General features: G+C 38.6%; 1 protein-coding gene across 1 annotated transcript; it reads right to left on the reverse strand.

Annotated features, from left to right (window-relative positions):
* Window positions 1-399: 399 nt before the first annotated feature.
* Window positions 400-25,875, reverse strand: dpysl2a (dihydropyrimidinase like 2a). The gene is made up of 14 exons (XM_066643886.1): window positions 25,548-25,875; window positions 12,324-12,412; window positions 11,786-11,970; window positions 10,781-10,945; window positions 10,032-10,093; window positions 9,407-9,487; window positions 9,244-9,312; window positions 7,717-7,837; window positions 6,585-6,741; window positions 5,882-6,023; window positions 5,450-5,620; window positions 3,338-3,517; window positions 2,707-2,872; window positions 400-2,584 (listed from the first exon to the last, which is right to left on the reverse strand). Exons 1-14 carry the CDS (start codon window positions 25,587-25,589, stop codon window positions 2,493-2,495), a joined length of 1,722 nt encoding a protein of 573 aa, XP_066499983.1. The 5' UTR covers window positions 25,590-25,875; the 3' UTR covers window positions 400-2,492.
* Window positions 25,876-26,131: the final 256 nt, after the last annotated feature.

Consider the following 26,131-nt stretch of genomic DNA (forward strand, 5'->3'; position numbering starts at 1 on the left):
AAACTTAACTGCTGACCAGAGGAAAATCATGCAAGTTTGCTTCACTTGAACATGTAGCTAACTACACTATAGAATACATTTGAGAAGCAACAAAGTTTGCAGAATTATGGCGCCCTCCTGGGTGCAGAAATGATACTGCAGGTGTATTGTGATGCACTGTATGTTGTGCTGCACTATTGGCCACCAAGCTGATGATCCACACCCAAAGCTAAGCAGGTTTTAGGAGGGATGCCCTTCCAGGCTTAATGCTCCCATTTCACATGAAGTGATTCATTCATTGCGTGTAACCCGGAATCACTGGGCGCAAGGTGAGAACACACCCTGGAGGGGGCCAAGGAACTTCATACAGATTAAAAAAAGAAAAACAAAAATCACACAAAAGATTTACATTTTGTTCCATTTTTTAATACTTAAAATCATTTCATTTAACACCTATGGGATATAAAGCTTTTCCAGAGAGAAAACTTTTGTAGATCCCAGTAGCCTACAAAACATACACCATCAATATTTTTTACCTTCAACAATGGATGGCAAAGGGCAACAAGTCATAAAAATTAAAATAAAAAAGACACTAAATTATACTTCCCCCTCTGCAATCCACAGACATCACACCTAGCAAAAACTGATATCCTTAGATGACAAGGCATGGATATTGGAGGAGTGGAGTGTGAAACTGGCACGAAACTACCAGCTCCACTCACTGATTAGAATATGATTTGTTTCACAAAAGACAAACAGGTCTTTTGTTTGTCTAGTTAACCCAGATGGAGTAGTTACTGCTTAGGTCAACATTTCCCAAGAACATATGGGGGTCGTTTGTTTAAAACAGTGTGGGATAATACTGCACAAAAGGGTGTGAAGGATAACTAGAACTGATATGGGTGGTTTAGTCTTCTCTAACCTTTTTCCTGCTAGCTCAGATTAGCATCTCTGTTAAGGAATCGGCTATCAATTTCAGGGAACTTGACAGCTGAAGCCAGAGCCTAACGTTTCATTCTAACGGACGGAATGAGGCAGAGGGATTAATTCTGTACATGTTTTTTTTTCTTCATAATGTGAAATGCTTAGCTTATTATAACAATACTCACAGACAGTGGTCAAGAACTTTATCATCTAGCGAACAGGCAGGCAAGTGAATGTGACGTTAAAAAACAAAACAAAACAGCATTAAAAAAATCATTCTTAGTTCAACAGATAAGTCAAATCAACACCTTACCTCCACAGGATCAATTCTACACATGCCAGACGAAACTGTTTTTTTTTGTCTTTTCTGAGATTACTATGGTTAATACAGAAGCCACAAAATGTCCTTACAGTAAAGGTCACAGGGAGAGCTTTATGCTGTTAAAGATGGTGAGAAGGGATTTCGCAATGACTAAGCACACCCCTTGGTGGGGCTGTGTACACTGTGATGCTGTGGGATGGTTAAGCTTTGGCCATTCCCACATCAGCAGTGCTGAGCAAACAGCATCTGGCATAGAGAGAGGGGGCCACTACCGACCCACAGCATGGCTGTCGTGTTCAATAAACAGCTGTGCCAAGTGTTGATGGGCAGTTGCCTGGGTAACATTCTAACCCATTGACAGCCATAGCTGTGGTGGTGGTAATGGGGGTGGGGGTCTACGGAAGGGTGTCTGTATAAGGGGGCAAAAGCAGTAAAAAAAGGGCTCCAGTCTTTTTTGTTTTCTCCTTTCATTCAACAAAGAGTTGCCCAAACTGTATTGTGTGTCTATAGTGAACACCCCCACTGTGTAAAGAGTGAGGTGGGGAATGGTTTAACCCTATAACTGCTGAAAAAGCGTAGTTCTCTCAAAACAAAGCAATCTGTTTAAACTCTCTGAGACATTACTCTGAAATACAATGAAAATGAAAAGAAATAATGACAAAGAGGTGGATAGAAGTGTGAAAAGTGAGGCAAGAGGAAGACCAAAGTGAATGCTCTGCAAAAGTGCTGGCAGCACAATAAAAAACACAAAGAACAGCAGAACAACACCTAGCTCAAAAAGCTTCCCAAACATCAGGCTTTTGCTGATGTGTTGACATTTTTATGGGGAATGGGAAAATCGTCTGAAGTATAATAAGGAACAGAACACATTTTCCTGTGTGATTGTATCCTATTTGAACCATAAATAACAATACAAATTCAGATCTGATTCACTTGACTCTTCCTACAAGGAAAAATAAATAAATGTGGTTGAAGAGCAATAAAAACAAAGGGCTGAGAAATACATATTAATTTCTCTGCTTCATTGAACACTGAAAATTAAACGTTCTTTCCCCAGAATGGAGCCTAGAAATTGTGGGAGTACAACAGAGTGAATGTGGTGAAAATAGGTGTTAGTGAAATGGAGGATGCATAATATGGGGAGTGGGAGGTGTGCTTGCAGGGTCCTGGTGGGGGTCCAGTTGGATGGAGTGATACCAGACCAATGGCCCATGGATCTCTCAACCCCCTCCCACCCCTTTTTGTTGGTTTGGGTACACGGGGGAATCTAACCCAGGCTGGTGATGTTGGCCCTGCCACCAGGGGGCGCCACAATGCGCTGAGTGGTACGACGAGGAACATTGTCATCAATTTGAGCTCCTGAGGGAAAAGAAAGTAAAATAGACTGATTTAATGTGAAATTGCAGGAAAACTAACAGTTACATGAAATTTGATTAGCAAAAATAAATCATTTTACAAAGCGCCAGGAGGCTGTTACTGACCAGACAAGCTGAATCCAGACTGGTGCAGGTTGCGGATGGGTTGAGGAGTGGGTTTGGCTGGAGAAACCTTGTTGGAGGTGACAGGAGTCATTACTTTAGGGGTAACAGTGACTTCACACACTGGACCATCATAAAGACCACGTGGGACCCCACGCAGCTCAGCAAGCTGAGGACAGAGAAGACAATTTTACTTGAGAACATGAAAGAGGACGGCATGACAATATTTTAATATAATGTAATATAATCTGTGTTGATTAGTAATATCCACGGCAATATATTATAACCCTCTGATGTGTCCTAGGTGAGATTAATAGAAAAACACACAAAACACTTGTTACGATTGTATAAGTTTGATCAACAGAATCACAGCGTATTGTGTGGTTTGTGAGAGGCATATTTATATATTGTAGTCTTCTAAAATTTCAGGATTGTAAAGCCAGCCACTGCTGATTAATGTGCACAATACCATGCAGCCCTAAAGCTTAGTCGTGGTATGCAATTGATATGCAATTTCAAAAACAGACAGAAAGTGTTGAGAGGTTTCACTAAGCCTTTTCTTAGGTTCTTAGGTTTATATTGTGGTACAAAGAATTTTGATTGAATCCATGAGAAAGAAGTGATGAAAATGCACCCTGCTGCGAGCCTTTATCCTCTTGTAGACGTAATCAGGGAAGGGCTTGCGGGTGATGTAACGTCCAGAGCCTTCGGTGGTATGGAGGTTTCCATCCTCCAGTACAATCTTCCCCTGACTGATTACTACCAAGGGAGCTCCTCGCACCTCCATGCCTTCAAAAATGTTATATTCCACTGCCTGGAATTGCACAGAGAGAGAGAGAGAGAGAGAGAGAGAGAGAGAGAGAGAGAGAGAGAGAGAGAGAGAGAGAGAGAGAGAGAGAGAGAGAGAGAGAGAGAGAGAGAGAGAGAGAGAGAGAGAGAGAGAGAGAGAGATTTAAAATCAAAGAAATGAAAGCAAAACTATGGCCATAAAGATTAATTATTTATTTAAATATAAACAGCTGGTATGGGCTTTTCTAACCACATACATCCAAAAGAATCTGGGTTGAAAACATAACCGATTTTGATTAACAGCTTTCCTGGCACATTGACTTAATTATAAAGATGTATTTGATGGATTTGTTGGATTCTGCATTTCAACAGCTCTGAGCAAATGCAATCACCACAGCCGTCAGTGTCAGCCTGACCAGCAGATCCAAGTGGACAATGACAGCGGGACATGAAAACAGAACCAGTGGAGGGAGGGAGGGAGGAAGGAAGGGAGAGAGAGAGAGAGAGAGAGAGAGAGAGAGAGAGAGAGAGAGAGAGAGAGAGAGAGAGAGAGAGAGAGAGAGAGAGAGAGAGAGAGAGATCACCAGATTCGTGTCTGACCTCATCACACTAACTACATTACCAGACATCTAGAAAGGACTCCAAAACACTAACAGCAAGTGACACATTGCCCAGCTGTCAGAAATGAGATGAGTAGTTATAATTTATGAGCTCTTTTAGTAGGAATCTTCAGAGAACTCTTGAGCAGAGTATGAACAGAAAAAAATGTATAGTACCAAAGGCCAAACTTAATAGATGGATAAAATGCTGGTGTCTGCCTCAAGTGTACAAAAGTGTTTGGATTGTACAAAACTGCCAAAATTGTGCTAACAACACTGTAAAAAGGTACATGATATTCTTAAGAAAACTATCACATAAAACAAAACTTCTCACTACATGCTGACCTGATCAAATTTAAACACCAAGCCCTATAGATTTCCTAGTGTCTGCAGGCTTGTTTCTTCAATAAAAAAATTAATAGTCAAATATTTAGCAATAATACAGAGGAAAAAATATTGAAGTATTCAGCTCATTTTACAGTTATGCCAATTCTAGTCATGTAAAAAAAGTCCTTCGCTGGAATAGGGCCTAGTCACGGTATAGAACTGTGTACCAGCCCCTACCTCATACATAATCTACATAAGTTATGGTCTTAGACACATTAAGAATGCGAGCAGTTCTTCAAATTAACTCTTTATAAGGCCACAGCTGTTCACTGAAAACCATTCCAGGTGACGACCTCATGAAGCCGATTAAGCGAACGCCAAGAGTGTGCAAAGCTGTCATCAAAGCAAAAGGTGGCTACTTTGAAGAATCTAAAATATAAAACATATTCTTGGGTTTTTAACACTTTTTGTTTACTACATAATTTCATATGTGTTCCTTCATAGTGTTAACGTCTTCCATATTCATTTACAATGTAGAAAATAATAAAAAAAAAGAAAAGAAAAAACATTGAATGATAAGATGTCGAAGGTTGGATGTTCGAGTCCTGCTCTGAGTGACTGTCTGTGAGGAGTTTGGTGTTTTCTCCCCATGTCTGTGTGGGTTTCCTCCAGGTGCTCCGGCTTCCTCCTTCAGTCCAAAAACACACAGGTGGATTGGCGAATCAAAAGTGTCTCTAGGGCTGAGTGTGTGAATGAATATGTGTGTGTGTGTCACCCTGTGAAGACTGGCGCCCCATCTAGGGTGTGTTCCTGCCTTGCGCCCAGTGATTCCAGGTAGGTTTCGGACCCACCATGACCCTGAACTGGATAAGCGGTTACAGCATGTCCTAACCTTTGACTGGTACTGTATACCGCCTTAAACCTGAAGGTTTATAAGAATTTGTAAACAGTTGCTCATGTGTCTGTCTTGATTGTTTAAAAGATAATTTATTATAATACGATAAACTGTATGTGTGTGCATGTGTACTTACCAGGTTGTGGCTCTTAGCAGAAATAATTTTAGTGACATCAGGGTCCCACAGCACCAGGTCGGCGTCTGAGCCCACAGCGATGCGACCTTTACGGGGGTACAGGTTGAAGACTTTGGCTGCATTGGTGCTGGTCACAGCCACAAACTGATTCTCATCCATCTTCCCTGTCACCTGCGAACCAGAACGTTCTCAGTGATTTCAGTAACAAAGTTAACACCTATGGGCAAGGACAGTATTTTACAATGACAGCTATATGAACAATAATGGTATGTACAAGTAAATACACAGAATAAACTAACTGTAATATGAACTAAATGTACTCATCCATTTAAAATGCAGATTCTCCCTGTAATCCCAAGCTGCATTGCATTCAGCATTAACAGCATGTACAGGTTGTTCCAAAATCATTGTAGAACTCATATTTATGCTCACCACACACTTGTCCCAGACAAGGGACATTCTCTCCTCGGTGCCATTGGTGCCCTCTGGGATGACGGTGAAGTTATCTTTGCCTACAGCACGCTGTGAGGTGTTAAAGGTGCAGTGAGCACTGCCAGTCACCTGCAAATCACCACTTCACACCAGAGAGACAAACAACAGAGATTCACTTTGAGCAAATTATGAAATCATACATTCATACAAGCAATATGTGCAGAAGTTTTAGAAAGATTTTAGGCCAATCTGGTGGTGAAAGGCTCACTCTTCGTACCAGAGAAGAGGTCTTATTTTAAACTTTGGGTTAAACATTTTGCCATAGGATATATATAGGTCCATGTTAGATTAAAAAAATACTTTATGAAAAAAATTAACTAATATTCAGAAATGAAAATATATTCATTCATAATTCATAGCAAAAAATGTTATTGATATTTACAGCGATCTTATTTTAATTGTCCATATAAATACAGAAGCATCAAATGAATAGCGAGTAACAGTGTTCTTTGACTTTTGCTAGATAACAGGACTTAGCTTTTTCAAGAGAAAGCTTGTTTCATATCAGGATAAATGGCTCCCTCTAGTGGTCAGAACTTAACTTACAAAAGCCCACGGCTTCAGCTACATTTATGTAGCCACTGCACTGCATTTATGACTAGGATAGGGCTCATGGGAAATGGGTCATGTGTGTAGCACGCACCATGAAAGCAGGGAGTTGAGATAGTCGGGGGTAGTGGGATCCGGGCTGAGGGGTGGAGACGTGACATACGCAGCAGCCTTGGCCCAGTTTTTGCTCCAATAGTGAGTGCCATCTGTGCCGAGACTAGCTGAGATAGGCTCCCCATACACTACAGTGCCTGTCAGAGAGACGAGAAGAAAGAAGAATCAGCAACCATTCAATAAACATGAGTCATTTAAATCTGAATGTTATAATAAAAAAATAAAAAAAATAAAAAAAGAATTTGTAGAGACACTGTATAGAAATTTCTTATTGTAGCTCTTTCTGGATTTGGGTTAATATAATTCAGTCAACCACAGCCAACAATCACAAATTAATCCCTAGGCTTTGTTCTACATATTCAAATTGAGGGAGTGCATAGCAAGGGGATTGGGGGTGGGATGCATCCTTAATTAAGACCCCATCCACTTCGCTTATTGTTGGGTTGAAGGCTGAGGTTAAAATTTTAATATTCAACATTGTTTCCCCAGCTTTGTCAAAAATGCATTCTGAACACAACATCAATGGGCCATAGCATTACTGAAGACTGTACTTAAAACGGGGTTGTGCTAAATTACTCTGAAGAGAAAACAGATTTTGTGAATTAATTAGCTAAATAGCATTGTAAGTTGAAAACCTTTAACTGTTGTATGTATTCATTTACCACCCACTCAGCTCATATTACTTTTGTTAAATGTTGCTTGCGTATTAACAGTGGCAATATTATTTGATAAATATTTAGTGGTAGCCACTTACTTACAGGTGTCCTTTCTCATAGCTGCTTATTCTGTTATTTGTAGTTAAGCTACAATTGCAATACTTTAATTCCAGATTTTCTACTGCCTGTAGTTGTAGAAATTATACAGGTTCATTTATTTTGTGTTTGCAACCTTGCCAGTGCAGTGTAGTCTCTTTGGAAATGAGCATCAACAAAATATCTTAACTATTTAGAATTTGGTTACTAAGGAAATCTCCCTAATAGGCCAGCTTTCAGTCTAAACGTCTAATGGAGAATCTGAATAAAACTCTATAATATGCGCTCTGGCTTAGTCTCATTAATTGCAGTGAAAAAAATGTTGTTTATTTGGTGTTTTGTCTCGAATGATGGCCTCACCTTTTTTCCTGGCTTGAGCGATGACGTCAGCAGCACTCTTACTCATCACCTTGGTGACGTAGAGAGGGCAGTTGGTTTGATTGGCCACTGTTATCGCACGATTGACTGCCTCAGCCTCCACCTATAAAAAGAGCATAGACTTATTCTCTGATATTCATGCTGAATTACAACCTGGACCTTTCCCTAAACCTCTACTCAGCATCCCCTTAATGCTGACAGTGCTGTCCACAGGCAACCATCCTGATCCAAAAGCAATTCAAAGTGTTTCCGTACACTGTGATCAATGGCTATAAAGACCAACAATGAAAGAGGATTTTTACAGCACATTACAGAGTCAGACAATAAGAATACAACAAAGTGAAATACAAAGAAAAACTGTGGCTTAAAAGTTAGCACTCGCTTTATGTTCTAGAATTTAGTGTACTGTACTATACTCTACTCAATTTATTTCTTCTTTTTCTTCTTCTAGAATCAATATCTTACAAACTATTTAATGTAGAAACTTTGTCTTGTAAATGGTAGGTCTTTCTGTTTTCTACACTTTATTCTCTCTCTCTCTCTCTCTCTCTCTCAATGGCTGTATAACATAATCAAAGGCAAGTGTAGGCTAGAGCAGGAATTCTCAACCTATTCCACTCCACTTGAGAATCAGGAACTGAAAAATAAAAAGATATATCATCCATTTCAGTTCAAACACAGAAATTAAAATGTGTATGTAAGATGAAACTGATGATGTTTAACACTAGCACCAAGCACCAAGCACTGGTCAATTAATTGCTGTGAGATCTTCCTTCTACAATGCTTCAACCAATAAGCACAGAGGTCCTGCATTTAAAAGCTGTGATTCACTTTACTGCCAGCTAGAATTTTACCTGAGGTCATGAGGGTGGACCTGTGGACTACCTGTGTGTTCTTCACAATCCTAGAGGGCAATAAATCCTCCAGGATTGGGCTGTGGCGCAGTGAGTCTGTATTCACTGTAGTTATATATTATCTTTCACTACTTTTGGGATGAGTCTATGTATTTTGGGATGTAAACAAACCAGTGTACCTTAGTATCTTATCTCGCTAATGTTCTTGTGGGTGAATTCCCTCAAGTGGATCAAATACCCACAGTCGTGTTTCAAACTGTAGTCTTAGGCCTAGAATATATGCTGCTATTGCAGCAAAGGGGGCATAAATTACCAGTTAAAGGGGACAAAAAAAAATCACATTTTCAATGCATACTTTTCAGTACCTGGAGTACCTACCAACACAACTTGAAACTTGACAACCCAGTCAGTGTTTTTGAGAGCCGCTTAAGTCTGAAAACATATAAATGTTTTCATAAAAAACAAGCTGTTTTGGCTTTGCAGCTGACATCAAGTGCAAAGACTTAAGAAATGAACCACAATTGTGGAAAAGGTGTATAATATGTCCCCAATAACATTAGAATGAACGTTGGGTAAGCAGAAGTCCATAAATCTTTGCCTATAGAGTGTGTAAAGATGTGTTAAGGGAAGCAGGTACAATATTTCAATCGCATACCTCCTCTGGACGACTCAGGACATGGCCCTCAGGTCCAGTGATGCCCAGCTCTAGGATCCTTTTCTGCTCCTGAAATATTTATATCATTAGAGGGTAATTCAGCAGGATGACTGAAGCCACTTAATACATGTCAAGTTGGTGGTAAAAAAGACATAAGTGTTACCTCTGCAATGATGTCACCATTCTCTGCATGCACTTGGGCAATTGCTCCCATGTCACGGATCACACTAAATACCTCATACATCTAAGCAGGAAACACAAAGAGCCAGACATTTTGCTGTCAGCCAAGAAGACTGTAGTAGTTGGCAAGGATTCACAGATACAAGGACAGAATCACCTAAGCAAAGGAACATAAATCAATGCTCTCAAAGCATATTTAGCAAGATGAAAGACTACTATTTTAAGGATTTAATGGAAGACAGCAGGTAACGCTGCCAAAAGCAAGATACTTTATAGAAGACTGAGAGGTGATTCTTATAGACATGTCTAACTTATTGCTAACATTAGTTTGCATTCTACATGAAGAAATGAGGTAGCTCTCATCATCTGTAGTGAATCTAACCGGAATCTACAGCTACAGGAAATAAAGGCTTTCATTGCTAATTCCCCAGAGACTGCCTGCAATATACACCCAACCATTTCCTCAGTCAAAATACTTTCCGTTTGCCAGTAAACCAGCAATTAGATACACCAGATTACATATACACTGATAATAATTATTTGAATGTGTCATAATAACATATTAACACCAAACAACTTACTATAATTTAAAAGCTCCATAATCGTACCTGGGAATCGTTAAGCTGGAAAACATCCTTATAAGCCAAATAGACCAAGAAAGAATTGACACCTACACAGATGCAGAAAAGAGGCATGTAAGTATGTATTCCCACAAGATTACAGAGATAAACTTAACATCCAGACAAAGTAAACAAGTATATAGACAATGCAATCTAATCTAAACTGGGAATCTAAGCTGTGTTTTACATTACATATCACAGAATAAGTAGAGTAAATGTGCTATTAATAGAAACATTACTATGTTATGACAGTACATTTTACTGCCTGCAAAACAATAAAAATTGTTCAAAAATTGTTATCAGCCAATCAAAATAGCCTCCACATGCTACATTTGCCATCAATATTTTATAAAGCACTGAAATTTTGCTTAATGTTGTTTTGATTAGCTCCAGCTTTAGCAGTGTTAAATCAGCGGATGGGGCAATTTTCATAGCTCAAAACTCTGATTAAATCTGGAAACCTGTCACTTATATGTCGAGTCTTTCAAAATTTTTGTGATTTACTTCGTGTAAACACAGGAAACTAAAGTTAACACAGTTTCCACAATCCACATTTAAATGGTCAACATTTGCATTTGTCCCTTGCAAATATTGTGTAAAGCCAATTTATTTTGAATAAATAGAATTATTTAAAGCACACTTCTAAATTGAATTTTAATTTGAATTAAATGCAATAAAAATGCGTCACCAATCTTATATAGTTTTTGAGATTTATTGAATTTCAGAGTTTTGTGTACCATGGTCTTTCACCAGGGCCTCCATCTCTTCCTGCATGCCCTTGTGCCATTCGGTGAGGTCAACATGGAGAGAGTAATCGCAGCATGACTTGCTGTCAGCCCATTCCCTCCATTGTTTGAAAGCTGCTATGAGGCTTATGCCAGGCTCTGGCACCACATGGTCAACTGTAAAACACACAAACAATACCTCTGGTTAACAGTTTACTTCTTAATTCTGTTAAATTTCACAACACTAGCAAAAACATCTCTCTGAAAGCATTCAACAAGGTAAATCAAACATGTGACCCAGCAGCAGGAGAAAACATGAACAGCAACAATAAAGCCCAGCAGCCCTGAGTAGGAGTAAGTGTGGGGGAGTGCAGTGCAGTCCTGGGAGAACTCCAGGAAACAGCTAATTGGCAGCCCTCTCCAAATCCTGCTCATTTTTGCTGGTTGAGGCTCTGCTGTCGCATTCTGCACATGCCTGACGTTGCAGTCCTGGGCCTGACAGTGTGGACTGAATCGCTCCCTCACCCTCACCCTCTCTCTCACTCTCTTTCTCTCTCTCTCTCACGCACACACACACACACACACACACACACACACACACACACTCTATGAAGCTAAGTTGAGGCTGTCTGTGTAAGCAGCTGGCCTCCTAGTCCTGTGCACCCCAAGTCATCTCACACATCCACCCAGACAGGACATCTGCTGTAGCCTTATGCATACCATGCAATCCTACAAAAGCTCAGCAAGTGAGTAGAATTAAGGAGAGCAGTATTTATAACTGTAACTACAAGTAATCGTCTATATCCTAATGTTCCTCTGTTATCTGATTTCAAAGAAAATGTTGTATGAGTAGGTGTCCCGCAAGGCAGACACTTCATATTCATAATCAATGCATATTTTACATTTCATATTTATATTTACCAATAGATGTTTAAACATACGAGTAAACACATGGTCACATTGCTTACAACCTGAGGTGTGCATTTACAAGTTAATGCTCTTCAGTTTTGCACATACTGATCATGGTAGTGCCTCCAGCGAGAGCAGCACGGGTGCCCTGGTAGAAGTCATCAGCTGCTGTCATGCCCCGGTCGGGCATCTGGAAACGGGTGTGAACATCAATGCCACCAGGGATCAGCATCATGCCATGGGCATCAATAGTTTTCACCCCACCAGGAACAATCAGGTTCTCTCCAATTTGCCTGAGGAGTGAGTGAAAATTTTAAAAAGGTTGGGCAAACATTGTAAATAACCAGAGTACATTGAAAAATATAGGGCTAAATCTTTACACCATCTAATGTTTTTCTTAATAAATAAGTATGGATTCTAGGATGCAATATTGTGTGATAAGATGCTGAAACCTTTGATTGTTACATTACACCTGAGAAAGTGGGAGATTTACTGTTATTTTCATCTTTAAGAATATATGCACAGGCAATCTGAATTTAACTTAAAAATGTTGTGATTGTACTTGTTTTTAAAATCTTGCTTGTAAAGCATTAACAAAAAGATTTAACAACAGCATAAAGACACAACTCACAAAACCACAACTTACTTAATGACCCCATCTTCCATATAGATATCTGCAAGGAAGGACTGGTCATCATTTACAATCTTGCCCCCCTTGATGAGGAGACGGTCACTCTGAGGGAGAAGAAAAGATAAAGAGAGAGTGGTTGGAGGTTGTAATACAGCTCTGCTCATACTTGCACAGATTCAGAACAGCTGTGTACACCTGTTAATTCAGCATGACTACAAATCTCCTGATGTCATCAACTGAATTCCAAACTTAATTTGGAAACTCAAGATTAACTGCAGAAACACCTTGTTCTTTTGGTTCATCAGCAACACAAATGTTGCAAGCACGTTTATTGTAGTTTATAGTTTATATTGAAATCTGTGTCTAGTTGGTTGCACTTCAAAAAACATACAAAAAGGAAAATCAGTATCACAATTTAGGGACATTAAAAAAGATTAATGGAACACATATTGCATATTTAAATCATACAGCAGATGAACGCATTAGTTATGGTCTGAATAGAGAACTTGATTTGCCATTGAAATCACTAAGTAACCATTAAAAATGTATTAACTTGTTACATTATACATTTCAATAATAACTTTTATGAAAATTTTCTGCAAATTACAGTGATATGAATTATGACAGCCATAGAAAAGATTTTGAGGAGATTTAACAGATTGGGGCAACAGGGTAAGAGACAGTATCTACAAAGTTATCTGCAATATTGTAGCCAGATGTCACTGCAAGCAAAATAAACAGAATGCCAACAGAGGACTTTACTGTGTTCTTCTGAGCTCATGCAGATCACAGTGTAATATAGAATTGGGAGCAAAAATATTCTTGTGCCACTAAACCATCCTTGCTTAGTTCACCTGTAACCTTTAGTTGATGCTTAAGACATGGACACTGCATGGAAGAATGAGAGAGAAAAGAGGTGTGAAGTCCTCAAAACCTCACTGAAGAGCCTTGGGCACGCATTCCATTGTAGATCAACACCAGAGTACATCAGCCCACCAACATTTTCCCCAGCAGAAAAACACTGCCACTCCAGAATATAAAAGGAGGCTGCTGAAAGAGCTAGCCTGCTCTTGGTTGCATCACAGGCCATAATTAAGCACTGACAAGATGAGATAATTGCTGAATAAGTGTTAATCATTGATTGGATGGGCGCTAGTAAGTAGCTATCATGAGTGCTTTTCCAGAGACCTACTAAACAAAACTAAAACCTACCCAAAATACATAGTCCAAGAAATAAGAGCTTTTGTAAAGAAAGTGTTTTTTTTCTCATGACAATATTGCAATGAACAGAAAAATAAAAGTTGGCACTAGTTCTTCTTCAAAGGAACAAGATTACTGAATATTCTTCACATTCAGTATTTTATTCCCTTCTTGCTTTTATGATGGATGCTGAAGAATTACATTCCTATTCCAGAAACAGCTGTAAAAATAGCAGGACTCTCAGAATAAAAGTTCAACACAAACCAAAAATAGTTTGTGTCTGAAATCTGCCTATCAATGTAATCACCAAGTAGTAGAATCTTAACCACAAGCACGATGCAGATTCTTATTTGGGCTTTTTTCTACAGATAACCAAATTACATAGGTAAAAGTAAAAGTAGTAGCCTTCTTAGAGACTTACATTTTACAAATATATTTTTCTTGGGGATGGTTTATGGGTGTGCTTAATATTTACATGAGCATATTCACAAAAAAGGATCACAGTGTTATGTGCCTTAAAGAATGATATATGTAAATTATATCTGTTCTGTCTTGTTGCCGTGTATGCATTAAAAAGTAACCTGGATTAAAATACTCCTTACTTAAACAAACATGGGCTGGAATAAACTGCTATAAGCAAAATAGTTGTATATATGTAAAAACCTTGTTGGTAATTTTAGTAAAAATACAATAAAAACAAGAATATGTAATTTGGTAATTCTCCTCAACCTTTATTTTACAAAGAAAAAACTTTTCAATGTTTAATGCTTATAGAGACCCCTTAAGTTATTCATTTTACAGTATCGCAACTATAAATTAGATGTGTATAGATTAAAAAGTGATAATTTACATTAGTGACATTAAAAAAATATAATACAGACAGTGATAAAATACCCCTTAACATGCAAATCCAGTAAGAACATGAAATGTTTACCATCAGATAAACAGTACATTAACATTTTATTTTTAAAAGACTGGAGAACCTCAAGCTCTACTCTGGCTTCAGATAAAAAAAACCACAGATGTTTCTGCCCAACCATTCAACGTGAGAAGATAACTCAGTGTTATGTGTCAGAAAAAAATATGGAGCATTACTGATGCAAGACATTACTGATGAAAGGCAATAGACAAAAAAATAATTATTTAAAATAAAATAGCTAATAAATCTAATAAGTTCTTGGTGTCCTCGGAACAATGGTTATGACCACAACAGAAGTAAATGTGTATATTATTACATGAATGCAAAAAACAGATAATGTAGGCAACTTTTAAGTCTCAAACTGGGAAGTATTTTAACTTTTCCCAGCATATAAGTGTTAGTAATCAATGCTTCTGTGTAGTTTTCTGCCTTTTTTGTGATGCTGAAAAATGAAAAACATAAAAACATCACGTCTGTTTTGTTAGGGATGTAATAAATGAAGTGTGGTCTCTGGCCTTTTATTTTTAGTGAAGTAACCACACATGTCTGTTTTAAAGTTTTCAAGGCTCTAACTGCATGTTGGTGCTTCAGTCAGTCATTGCTGTAATGCTTGTGTATAGCGTTATCATTACTAAAAATTTGACCAGAAAACAGACAAATGCAAAAGCCCATCAATATGTAAATAATTAATAGTAGTAATACCACTTAGGTTCAGTGGGAATGCAAAGCACAGGAGAGTTATGATCTGCCAGTGTCCAAACTGAAATGGACTCCAAGGCCTTGTCTTCACTAAGACAAAGCCTCTCTGTCTGCTGTACTGCTATTGCTACAACACACTCACACACACACAAAGGAACAGAATCCAAATCTATCCCTTATATAGCATCATGGCTGACTGTCCCACAGTGCTGCCGCTGATGCTGTGTGCAGAAAAACATATTGCGAACATCCAAAGCATCTTAACATTGTTAGACATAGCTTTGGACTGTGGCACTCAGAGCATAGGCATCTGAGTATGAAACATTTCCTTGTGGGTAAAGTTATTTTTTTTATATATATAAAACCTAGTAAAATAGAATTTACCAAAACAGACTAATTGTAAAACATCTGCATTTAATTTTCATTCATTCATTATCTGTAACCGTTTGTCCAGTTCAGGGTTGCGGTGGGTCTGGAGCCCGGATTCATTGGGCAAAAGGCAAGAACACACCCTGGAGGGGGCACCAGTCCTTCACAGGGCAACAAACATTTGCACACTTTTGAGTCACCAATCTACCTATCAATGTGTGTTCTTGAACCGTGGGAGGAAATCAGAGCACCTGGAGGAAACCCAGGTGGACACTGGAAGAACACACCAAACTACTCACAGACAGAAACCCAGAGCGGGACTTGAACCCACAACCTTCAGGTCCGTGGAGATGTGTGACAGCGACACTACCTGCTGCACCACTGTGCTGCCCTGCATTTACTTTTATAGACTCAAAAATATTGGAAAACCTTTATAAAGTAATTTTCAAAAACTACACTACGTTGCAAACAAAAACAGCTAATGGGCTTGTCCAATAGATTTGTCCTATTACTTATACATTTATAAATATGCAGTATCATAATATAAACAAATCATTAGCGATTCATGCAGGATGTTCTATTTAATGTTATTTTAAAAGAGTGATTATATTTATATATTAATTTTGACATCCCTAAAATACATGCACAATTTATATTTACTGTCTCTAAGTAAATAAACTTAATTGCTGAGGTTTCCCTCACTAAAAAAGATCTTCACATTCTGATCCTGAACTACGCCCAAAATGAACAGGATGACAACCAATCAAAGTAAAAAATGTTTGGTTACCTAGGCCCAAGATTTTCTGGTTTATTTTGGAGCTCTTGCTACAAAATAGAAAATGACAGGTCCCGGCAACTTGTATAACAATCCATTCAGAAATGAGCTAATTATAATCTCTTTCAGTCACTTGGCTGGCCTGTTTTTATTGACTTGCTGTGATAGATTTAAGGGGGACAAATGCTGAATGTCTGATTATAATGAACCTTTGCCACAGTAGTCATGTAGAATTCAGTGGACTGTTTGTTTATTGTCCGAATGCACAGTGGCCTGCAGAAGAATAAATGAGACTGGCACTGTTCCCATATTATGTAATACATATAAGGTTCTATTATGAGGGGAAGACAGAGTATGGGGTGTAACAATGAGACTTTCATGAACAACATTTCGCAACCTAACTAAGAACTCTGTAATTACACTTTAATCAAACATGCATGGAGGGTATCAGAAGCCTTTATTAGCACCAGCAGCCCTGCAAATAGTTCTAAAATGTCACTATAAATCGACAAATGAAACAGCTTGATATTTATGAGAAATAATGTCATTACATTAACTTATATTACAAATTCATGTTTTTTTCCTTTTCTTGTAAAGCTGATGTTTTCTTATCTAGTAAAACTAATAATAAAAATTTAAAAGGTTTTTCATGCTTTATTTGGACATTCATAATAATGTATTGGGAAATTATGAATAAAACCTTCTGAAAGCACTGTATTCTAGCAGTGGGCTACTTTTCCCATACTGTATGCCTAATATCATAAATATCAAATCAGATTTTGTGTTCAAGGACTCAACAGCTTGCTCTACTGATACACATTAACTAACAGTCATCAAAACAGCCTTCAATGACTTCCATGTCTCTTCGGGGTATTATACAAAACATAACATGTTTGTGGATGCACATCACATCACTGGTATCTAGGCCACAGACAGAGCAGCACTCCTCCTTAACATAACTGTATTTACAGGAATTGTAAAAGAATGTGAATCTTGCCAGTTTCACTGAATAGGTGACAGCAGCAACAGTGAAACATGGAAATCTACAAAAGAAAAATGTTTTATTGTCCAAACTGTAAGAAATTCCACCCATCTGTGCAAAACTGAGAGAGAGCTCCAATACTGGAGGTCATGACACACAGTGACACGATGGTTGCGATGCGATGGGTGAGCTTCTTGGACCAAATGTCTGTTGGCACTCTGTCGACATATTTGGTTGCTCTGGTTCCAAAATGCAAATGTGTGCTGGAAAAAAGGAGAAACAAATCTCTGTTCCTGCATTTTCTTTGTTCTCTAAAAAGGTCTAACTTATGTGAAATGTTAAATTACTACATTTGTTTTGATATAATACTAAAACAGATTTGCATAACAGCCATTCTCTTTGGTAGAATACATACTTGCATGTTGTTTCTGTCTGTTTCAATGTTAGTTGGTAACAACAAAATAAAACAACAATATGTCTAAACATAAAAGTTGCTTTTTCTTTCAGAAAAAAGAATCAGGTAACTGCTTATCTGATGCTTCTCTTATCACCAACCCAAGTGAATTAAAGGTTTTGATCAAATTTCATTTTGATTAAAGGTCCTCCTGCTCTGACTCTGAGGAAGCAGCCTCAGATCCCTTCATAACTGACTGTGCTACAAGTGACACACAAACAGGCAGTCACCTGTGGCGTTCTGTTGCATTCTGAACTATGTGGAGTGAGAAGGAGTGCACGCAGAGAGGGAATTATATAACAAACAAACAAACAAACAAACAAACAAACAAACGACTAGTCAGTTCACGATTTTGGCAGGTTTTATTAGAATATCCAATGTCCCGAACAACACTGGGAATATAAATGCACACTGATTTATGGTGAATAAATTGTGGATTACTGTTGTGTTTTTCTGGAGGAAATAAAAATAAACTAACCCAAGCAACTTTTCAGTGTTTTGTCTGGGGATTTAGCAGTAAGTAATACATTAAAGAGAATTACTGCTGATATTACATAAAGGCCACCATACGCTACATGTAAAATTATATCATTAATTAAAATGTTTATAATTGGCAGAATTTGGCACAGGGGCGTGACTGTGAATCCAGTTTGAAAACTCAACTAGCTAACTAGCTGATTAGCATCAGCTAACAAAAACAATATGAACAAGGGCATAAATTAATATGACATTTTTTTATTTACAGCAAGTAAGAAATGTGCATGAAATGGCTCTTGATCTGTGGAGATGTTTGTTTTAAAAATGTATACATGCCATAAAACAGAGATCAGGATATACAAAATGAATTTACATGGGTCTAGTGAAATATTTCCTCATGGATTTGATTATATGCTTACTGTATATATCATTTTATTTAATAATAAAACGTTAATAAAATTTTATTAACATTTTATTGTACAAATATTTTTATATTTTAAACAGCAGTACTATAACATAAACAATAACATTAAAGACCAAGATTTAAGTATCCACAAAATTTTTAAGAACTATTTCTTTTGAAATTGTTACCTATTTTTATATAGTAATAACTATATCGATCAAAAATTTATCGTGATTTTGTCCATATCACTCGGGCCCAGTTGCTGCAGTTGAAGCAGCTGCAATAATATAGGTTGCATGACCGTGACTTTTTCAGATACTTGCAGTTGTCTTTAAGCTGCCAGACAGAAATAGACATCAAACAGAAAAAAATAGTAATTATATTAGTACAAAACCTTTTCCCAAAAGCTGTAAAAACATTAAATAAAAACCTACAAGCATGTGCAAATCGTTTTAAATTTATATGTATTTTTATTATGTCAAATGATAAAAATATTATTTATTATTCATTCATTATCTGTAACTGCTTATTCAGTTCAGGGTCACGGTGGGTCCAGAGCCTACCTGGAATCATTGGGCAGGAAAATACCCTGGAAGGGGCACCAGTCCTTCACAGGGCACCACACACACCTATGGACAGTTTTGAGTCGCCAATCCACCTAACAACATGTGTTTTTGGACAGTGTGAGGAAACCCATGCTGACACGGGGAGAACACACCAAACTCCATACAGACAGTCACCCGGAGCAGGAATCAAACCCACAACCTCCAGGTCCCTGGAGCTGTGCAACTGCGACAGTACCTGCTGCGCCACCGTGCTGCCCTGATTTATTATTGTTTTTTGAAATGTTTTTAATTTGATGCAATATGATTTCAGCTGCTCAACAGTCAGCAAATAGTGGTTTTGGGCATACAGAGATTTCTCAAGATTCTATGGACATTTTAATGATATTATATAGAGAGGAAATCTCCAGGTTACTTACTTTTGTAAGCTGAGGGATGTTTTGCTTGAATTATTTCACTATTTGCCCATGCAGTCTTTTACAGAATGGATAACTCCTCTCCATCTTTAATTTTGAAAGACTCTCTGACCTGTTGACAATTAATCTTTTTCTTTTTTATTTTAGTATTACACAAATTGCTGTTTTGTTGTCCAACCCCAACATTTATGTAATGTGCTGCATGCAGCAAATTTAGAATAGGCCATTTTTTTTTCAAAAAGCAATAACATTTCTCAGTTTCCGTTATCATCATACTACTTTCAGTAACATTTAGGGTTTACATGATTTGCACATTTTTGCATTACTTTTATTTACATTTTGCACTTAATCTCTTTGGAAATGGGGATTGTAGTTTCACTGGGTGAAATACTGTTTATTATACAATGTTTCTATTTCAAATGTATAGATTAATAATCATGGTAATCCTTTGCAGTATTTAAGCACTGGCATTAATGACTCATTACATAAGAGCAGAGAGTGACCACTTGAACTCTTTTCCTCTAGGGCAATGACTTCCTGTTTCTGGAGAAATCTTCTTTCATATCCCTAGCCAGGCTGTAGAGATAAGAGACTTGACTTAAGCAGAAGTTTCACCAAAAATCCTCTACGTCTCCTAGCATATTCTTGAAGATAAGATACGCCAGTTCTATTGTGATTTTGATAAACAATCTGAAATGATTAGGCCATATGCACAGCATAAAATGTGTGCTAAATTAACTTAAGTACAAACTCTCCAATATACTTGGTACCCTTGTCTGACCATAGATCTATCTAAGTTTCCTATTTGCTTGTCTGTCTAATAATTCACAGGCTGCTATTTGGGTTCATTTCAAAGTTGACAGAAAGAACAGAAAGTGAAAGAATCATTTTCACTGATTGAATGAAGCAGTTTTTCATTCTGAATGCCAAATTTACCGTTATTAATGTTGATTGTTTTCAAAGACATGTGTAGCACATGTACACAAAGCAGTATGTCTGCTCAGATTCAAAGCGCACACAAAGAACATCATAGTTTGTCAGATCATTACTATAAATCAGTCAAAAATGCCATAATTCAATACAATTGTGGCTACACTTTTGCACTAGCTTCCATCAGTGAGACTGTTAATAGATCCCAATAGAGCTTTGTGGAGTGTCTAGAGAATGAGGGTGGTGGTAAGTGGTGAATGAAGATGCACTTATCTTCGCCTGGACTTCCTGCAGCTCATTGCATTGTGACTGGCCTATTTCACGTCCAGTCCTCTCTTAGCCAAGCCTCCACAGGGAATATGGGGGGCTGTTAATGATGGCCTACAGAGACTCACCCAGTCTATATAGAAGCCCCTCTGTGCCCTACTAAAAAGAACTCTAGCAGCAGAATATTCCTTAATTTGTGTATAAACACAAAGCCATAGTATATAAGTCTACTATCAGGTAAATGTCTACTATGGAAAAGCCAGATGTAGTTCTGAATACATGACACAAAATTGCTTTCAGCAGCAGCAGAGATTTGATGTGATCTACAAGAATGCCAGGATAATAAACTAGGTCAAGCGCTTTGAGATTCCTGAACGAACAGTCATCCTGAGCATTGACGGATACGCTGCAGAAGAACTCCTGTGGCTGATCAGAGGGAAAGGTTTAATGGACTTTGTCTTCTGCATACACTCTGAGGCATTCCTCTTTGGAACTGCACCACTCTTCTGAGAGCTTTGTATTGCTTTAGCCAGATCATGCTTATTCCTCCTTCTGATCCTTATAATGTACAGCTGTGTCTGGTTTTGTTTTTACAAACGGATTTGTAGCCTATACTTGTCCACAGACAAAGTGCAGAATCTCTGGTCATAACACGCACATGTCAACTGACAAATTAATGTCTTTAACAGCACATGTTTAAAAGACCGCAGTCACTCTTTTTCTTTTTTTTTTTTGGGTTGATGAATTGCAATTTCCTAAGTGGTCACTCCGGTATGTAATTTACGGGGCATACATACTAAGTACATAGAAAATATATGACCAGGTGTCCCGAGATAACTCCTGTAAAATGTGCACTGATACATGTCACAGAACTCTATGCCCAGTGAAGCAGTGGGGAGCTCTGGGAAACACTCCAAAACCGGTTTTGGTTGTTTTCTCATTTATTAACTTTTAAATGTGCGTTAAGCATTTATATTCCTTTTAACTTGCCATAACCACATGGGAAGCTTCATGTAAATCCACAAATCCAAGCATAATTTGTGGATATGTACAAAACTGTCTGTAAAACTAAATTCCTGATTAATATGCTAACTGGCAACCCAAAAGACATCAGCATAAGAGGAAAGAATATTTTGAAATTTTTCCCAAAGGCTCATGAAATCAAAGCTCTCCAAAGAACAGAGTAATGGATATATATATTTCTGTAGTGGAAAAATATCGTCTGCAGAATCACTTTTTACCACACACAGTCATAATTAAGCCATTTCCGGTACTAATCACTGTGGTGGGTCTCCTTGGTGGAATCATTACAAAATGGAAAATATACTTGTCACATCATAAAAGCTAGAGAACTCTTGTAAATCAAGGTTAGTTTGCAGCCCAAAGGAGAAAAAACGCTTCTTTCGTGAACAGTCCATGCTGTTTTGTAATTGAGTAGATTAAGACCTTCCACTAGATGACAGACAAGAAAACGTTGCCCATATAGAACTCCCGAATTTAATTCATTCATTATCTGTAACCACTTCTCCAATTCAGGGTCATGCCTGGTTTGGAGCCTACCCAGAATCACTGGGTGCAGTAACACAAGGCAGGAACACACCCTGGAGGAGGCAACTTCCGAATTTACATAATGTAAACATGCCGACATTCAAGTACATTTGTCTTTTGATAATTCAACAATCCTGAAATAGAACCTTAGTTGGTGGTATGTATGGCTGCTCAAATAAAGATGTTCTGACAGTGGCGAGTATGTTTATGTATGTACTGCACCTTGCGTACATCTAGTACTAATTTTTGAGGACCTGCACAACCGACGCACCAAAGGTCACAGGATACCCGAGGCAGCCATCATATGTAGGCCAACTAGTAGTTTACAGCAAGTACATTTCCAGACATAAAGGATAATGCTTGTCATATTTTATGGGGAAAAACAACCTGACTGAAGAATACAGTCTATATGGTCTTTTTTTTAAGCAAACATGACATCAGCTTATCTTATTGTTGAAAAAAAAAGAAAGTTTCTCATTGAGTGAGATAACTTTTCCCTTAATAATGAGGTGTGAGTGAAATTAATCACCCGGCTGCAGTATGCGTTATCAGTAAGAAACAATAAAAATAATATGATGTGAACTGGGGCGGAACAGTGGCAAAGCGGGTATTGTTGTAGTCACACAGCTCCAGGGACCTGGAGGTTGTGGGTTCAAGTCCCGCTCCAGGTGACCGTGAGGAGTTTGGTGTGTTCTCACCGTGTCCACGTGGGTTTGCTCCGGTTTCCTCTTACAGTCCAAATAGCACACGTTGTTAGGTGAACTGGTGACTCAAAAATCCCTAGGTGTGTATCTGTGAAGAACTGGCCCCCCACTTCAGGGGGTGTTCCCGCTTTGCACCCAGTGATTCTGGGTAGGATCTGGACCCACCACCACCCTGAACTGGATAAGCGGTTACAGACAATGAATTAATGATGTGAACAGGAGTAGATTACCTTTAGTAAAGAGACATACTATGCTCTCAGGAACATAAAATGATCCAAAACTACCACAAACGTACACTGTTGTCTGATTTGACTGGCATATATTCTGTTTTTCTGCAACATTCATACTATTACTTTTATATCCTCTGTAATTTTATATAGCTGTTTCATTAATTCAACTGAAGTCTCTTAACCACAGTTATGCAGGGACACCATGATATTTATCACAATATGCTAGTTCTTGATGAGGTGATACATTCTGGTGGCAAAGCTTCTCAAAATATTCACACACCATTCATGTCTTGTTTTGTGGTGAGCAGTGGTTATTTCATTGGCCTGTTAACTCTATATTTTATCTGTCACCAAATGGAGAACATGCCATTAGAAATTGCAAAGACTGTTGTTTACCAAAAGTGCCTTTTAGTTTGACTATAGTCCTGGGCACCAGGGGAGGAAAAAAAATGGCACACTGGACTTTTATTGAACCACTGAATTCAATATGCTAATAAAGAATGGATGAATTATGCCAAACAATTTTAGCAGAAACTGACAGCCATCACTGAACAGTGTCTAAGGCAAATACACTGACTGTGTACAAAAAAAATGCTTATAATGTGGGCCTGTGTGTGTATGTGTCTGTGTTGTGAAGAGTGAAGGGCAGCGTTCATCCTGCATTGGTTGCGGTGTGACAGGGTGACACTGTCAGACACTGCTAATGCAGCTGAGGACAGAAAAAGGGAGAGAGAGCAAGAAAGTAAGAAAGAGATGGGCAGACATTCAGACAGACAAACAATGATGGTCTAAGGGTTCCAAAGGGAGTTGTCTCTACAGCAAATCAATTTTAATATTAACCTCTAGTTGTCACGTGAAGATTATTTTATTATTTTATAAAATTATTAAAAATATTCCTCATTTAATACAAACAGCATCTTTTTAATTCATAGCCATTTTGACCTCTGCTGGTTGGATTAATCCCACTCAGGAGGAACTTGCTGGTTAGTCTTAATACAGTATTAGGTAGACTGCAAATATCTTGATTATACTTTTGTACATCATCAAGCAGTGACTCATTAGGATTTGCATTAGGATTTACAGTGTAAAGACTATATCACTGGCAGCAACCCGCTGAGGAGACTCAACTCCAGGCCTTAAGATGGCAGAAGCTTAGCTGGGTGTCCAATGGCTGTGGGCAAGATTTAACAGCACACGCCTAGAAGCGCTTCTCATCAGTCCTTTACCACTCTCTCCCTCCACCCCTATGCTTAGGGTCTGAGCATCATTACACATTTTAATTCACTCTCCCAAAAAAACTATACGAACTTCAGGGCCTTTTTCATCAGCACTGATATGCCCATACTGGATTGCATGCCACCAGCTAACCACAATAAAAAGGCTGCTCCGACTGAGATATAGTTCACATCCATTGACCTACTTTTCAAAAGAGGATTTTCATTCAACGACACCAGATACAGATTTCTCCATTTAACATGGTTATCAAGGCAAAATGGCATTTTTTGGGTGTTGGGGGTGAAGTGGAGAGGGGGGGGCGGGGGCAGGTGGGGAAACCATTGTATGAGAGACAGCTTAAGTGAGCAAGGATTTAACATAAAAAGAGAGGCTCTTTCAAAGGTGGGTCTTCCAAGGATATGCAAATCCATTCTTTTATGGGGGTTTTCTCCTCCCCTGCAGATCTGTTTCACGGCACAAAACATTGAGACTTTATTCATTATACATCAAGTCTGCAGATCGTGACCACGTAGTTAGAAAATATAATAAAGCAATTTATCAAATCATTAATTTATTCTAATGATTCTAAATATTTAACCTACATAGGTTTGGCTATATGTCAGAGTCTATACTGGAAGGCAGATGTATTTTAAGCCTTCCGCTGGGGAAAACAGGTCCTACATGCAAAGGACTTGACAACAGGCCTGAAGGAGCTGAAAGCTGTGAAATTCTGAGCAGAAATATTTCTCACGGCAAAACAAAAGCAGGTTTACTGACACAAGTGACACAAGAGTGTGAACAATGCTGCCGATGACATGTCACTAAAAGCCTCTCAAAAGATGACAAACCTGCAAAAATCCTTATCAGTGTTAGTGCTCAGGTTGAGACTCCGTGTGTCAGCTCTAGCTGTCATGTCAGGTCTAACGTTACCGTTACCTGCTGTCTGAGACATTCCCCAACAATCTCCATTACTGCTTTCAGAGATTAATCCCTTTCAAGCGGTCTTACTCCATGCAATGAGGGGGTTTCATCATTTCATTCCACAGAATATTCGTCCTTTTCAAGCATTGAGAGCCAGGAATACTCACGGTGATACGGGGGATGTTCTTCTTGCCCTGGTAGCCGGACATGTCGACGGTGTTTGCGGTCGCTCCGTTTGTATTGTTCGCCGCTAGCCGTGGACGAGCTGATGCTCAACGTCACCGGTGTTCACAAAACGCGTTCAAATGACAGGGGGCAAACCAACGACAGATATTCTGTTGACGTGCACAAATGCGGTTTCGCTCGATAAATTCGTTAAAAAGATATTGGCCCCTTTCGTTTCTGTTGCCAGGCGTTTTCCCCTTGCTCCCTCCGTCCAGCTCTGCGCCAACGCCACTCCGAATCCAACGGTTCGCCGATGAGGAGAGATTTGCTCGGCGGAGAATCGTCACCGCGCATGCGCAGCGCCCCGCCCTTCATCGCCGCCTTACATTAGTTGTAGTTGTGGTGGGCTGTAGAGCCGCTAAATCCTAAATCCTAAATCAGCCCCGGGAATGCTGCTTTAACAATTAGTGCACCAGTCTTTGACCAAAAGAGCCGATTTAAAGCTGTTTACTTCTCAGGCTTAGTTACAATCAAACTACGGGCATGTTGTTTTTGTGCCATGTGTGTAGTGTACAGACACCATGAT

Source organism: Hoplias malabaricus, chromosome 14 (genome assembly GCF_029633855.1).
Source record: "Hoplias malabaricus isolate fHopMal1 chromosome 14, fHopMal1.hap1, whole genome shotgun sequence".
Classification (NCBI taxonomy): Eukaryota; Metazoa; Chordata; class Actinopteri; order Characiformes; family Erythrinidae; genus Hoplias; species Hoplias malabaricus.

Coding starts and splice junctions, on each gene's coding strand:
- dpysl2a (XM_066643886.1), bottom strand. CDS start 25,589: ATGTCCGGCTACCAGGGCAAGAAGAACATCCCCCGTATCACC. Junction 12,413..25,547: donor AGAACATCCCCCGTATCACC/GTGAGTATTCCT, acceptor CTTCTCCCTCAG/AGTGACCGTCTCCTCATCAA. Junction 2,585..2,706: donor GTCTGGATTCAGCTTGTCTG/GTCAGTAACAGC, acceptor CTTTTCCCTCAG/GAGCTCAAATTGATGACAAT.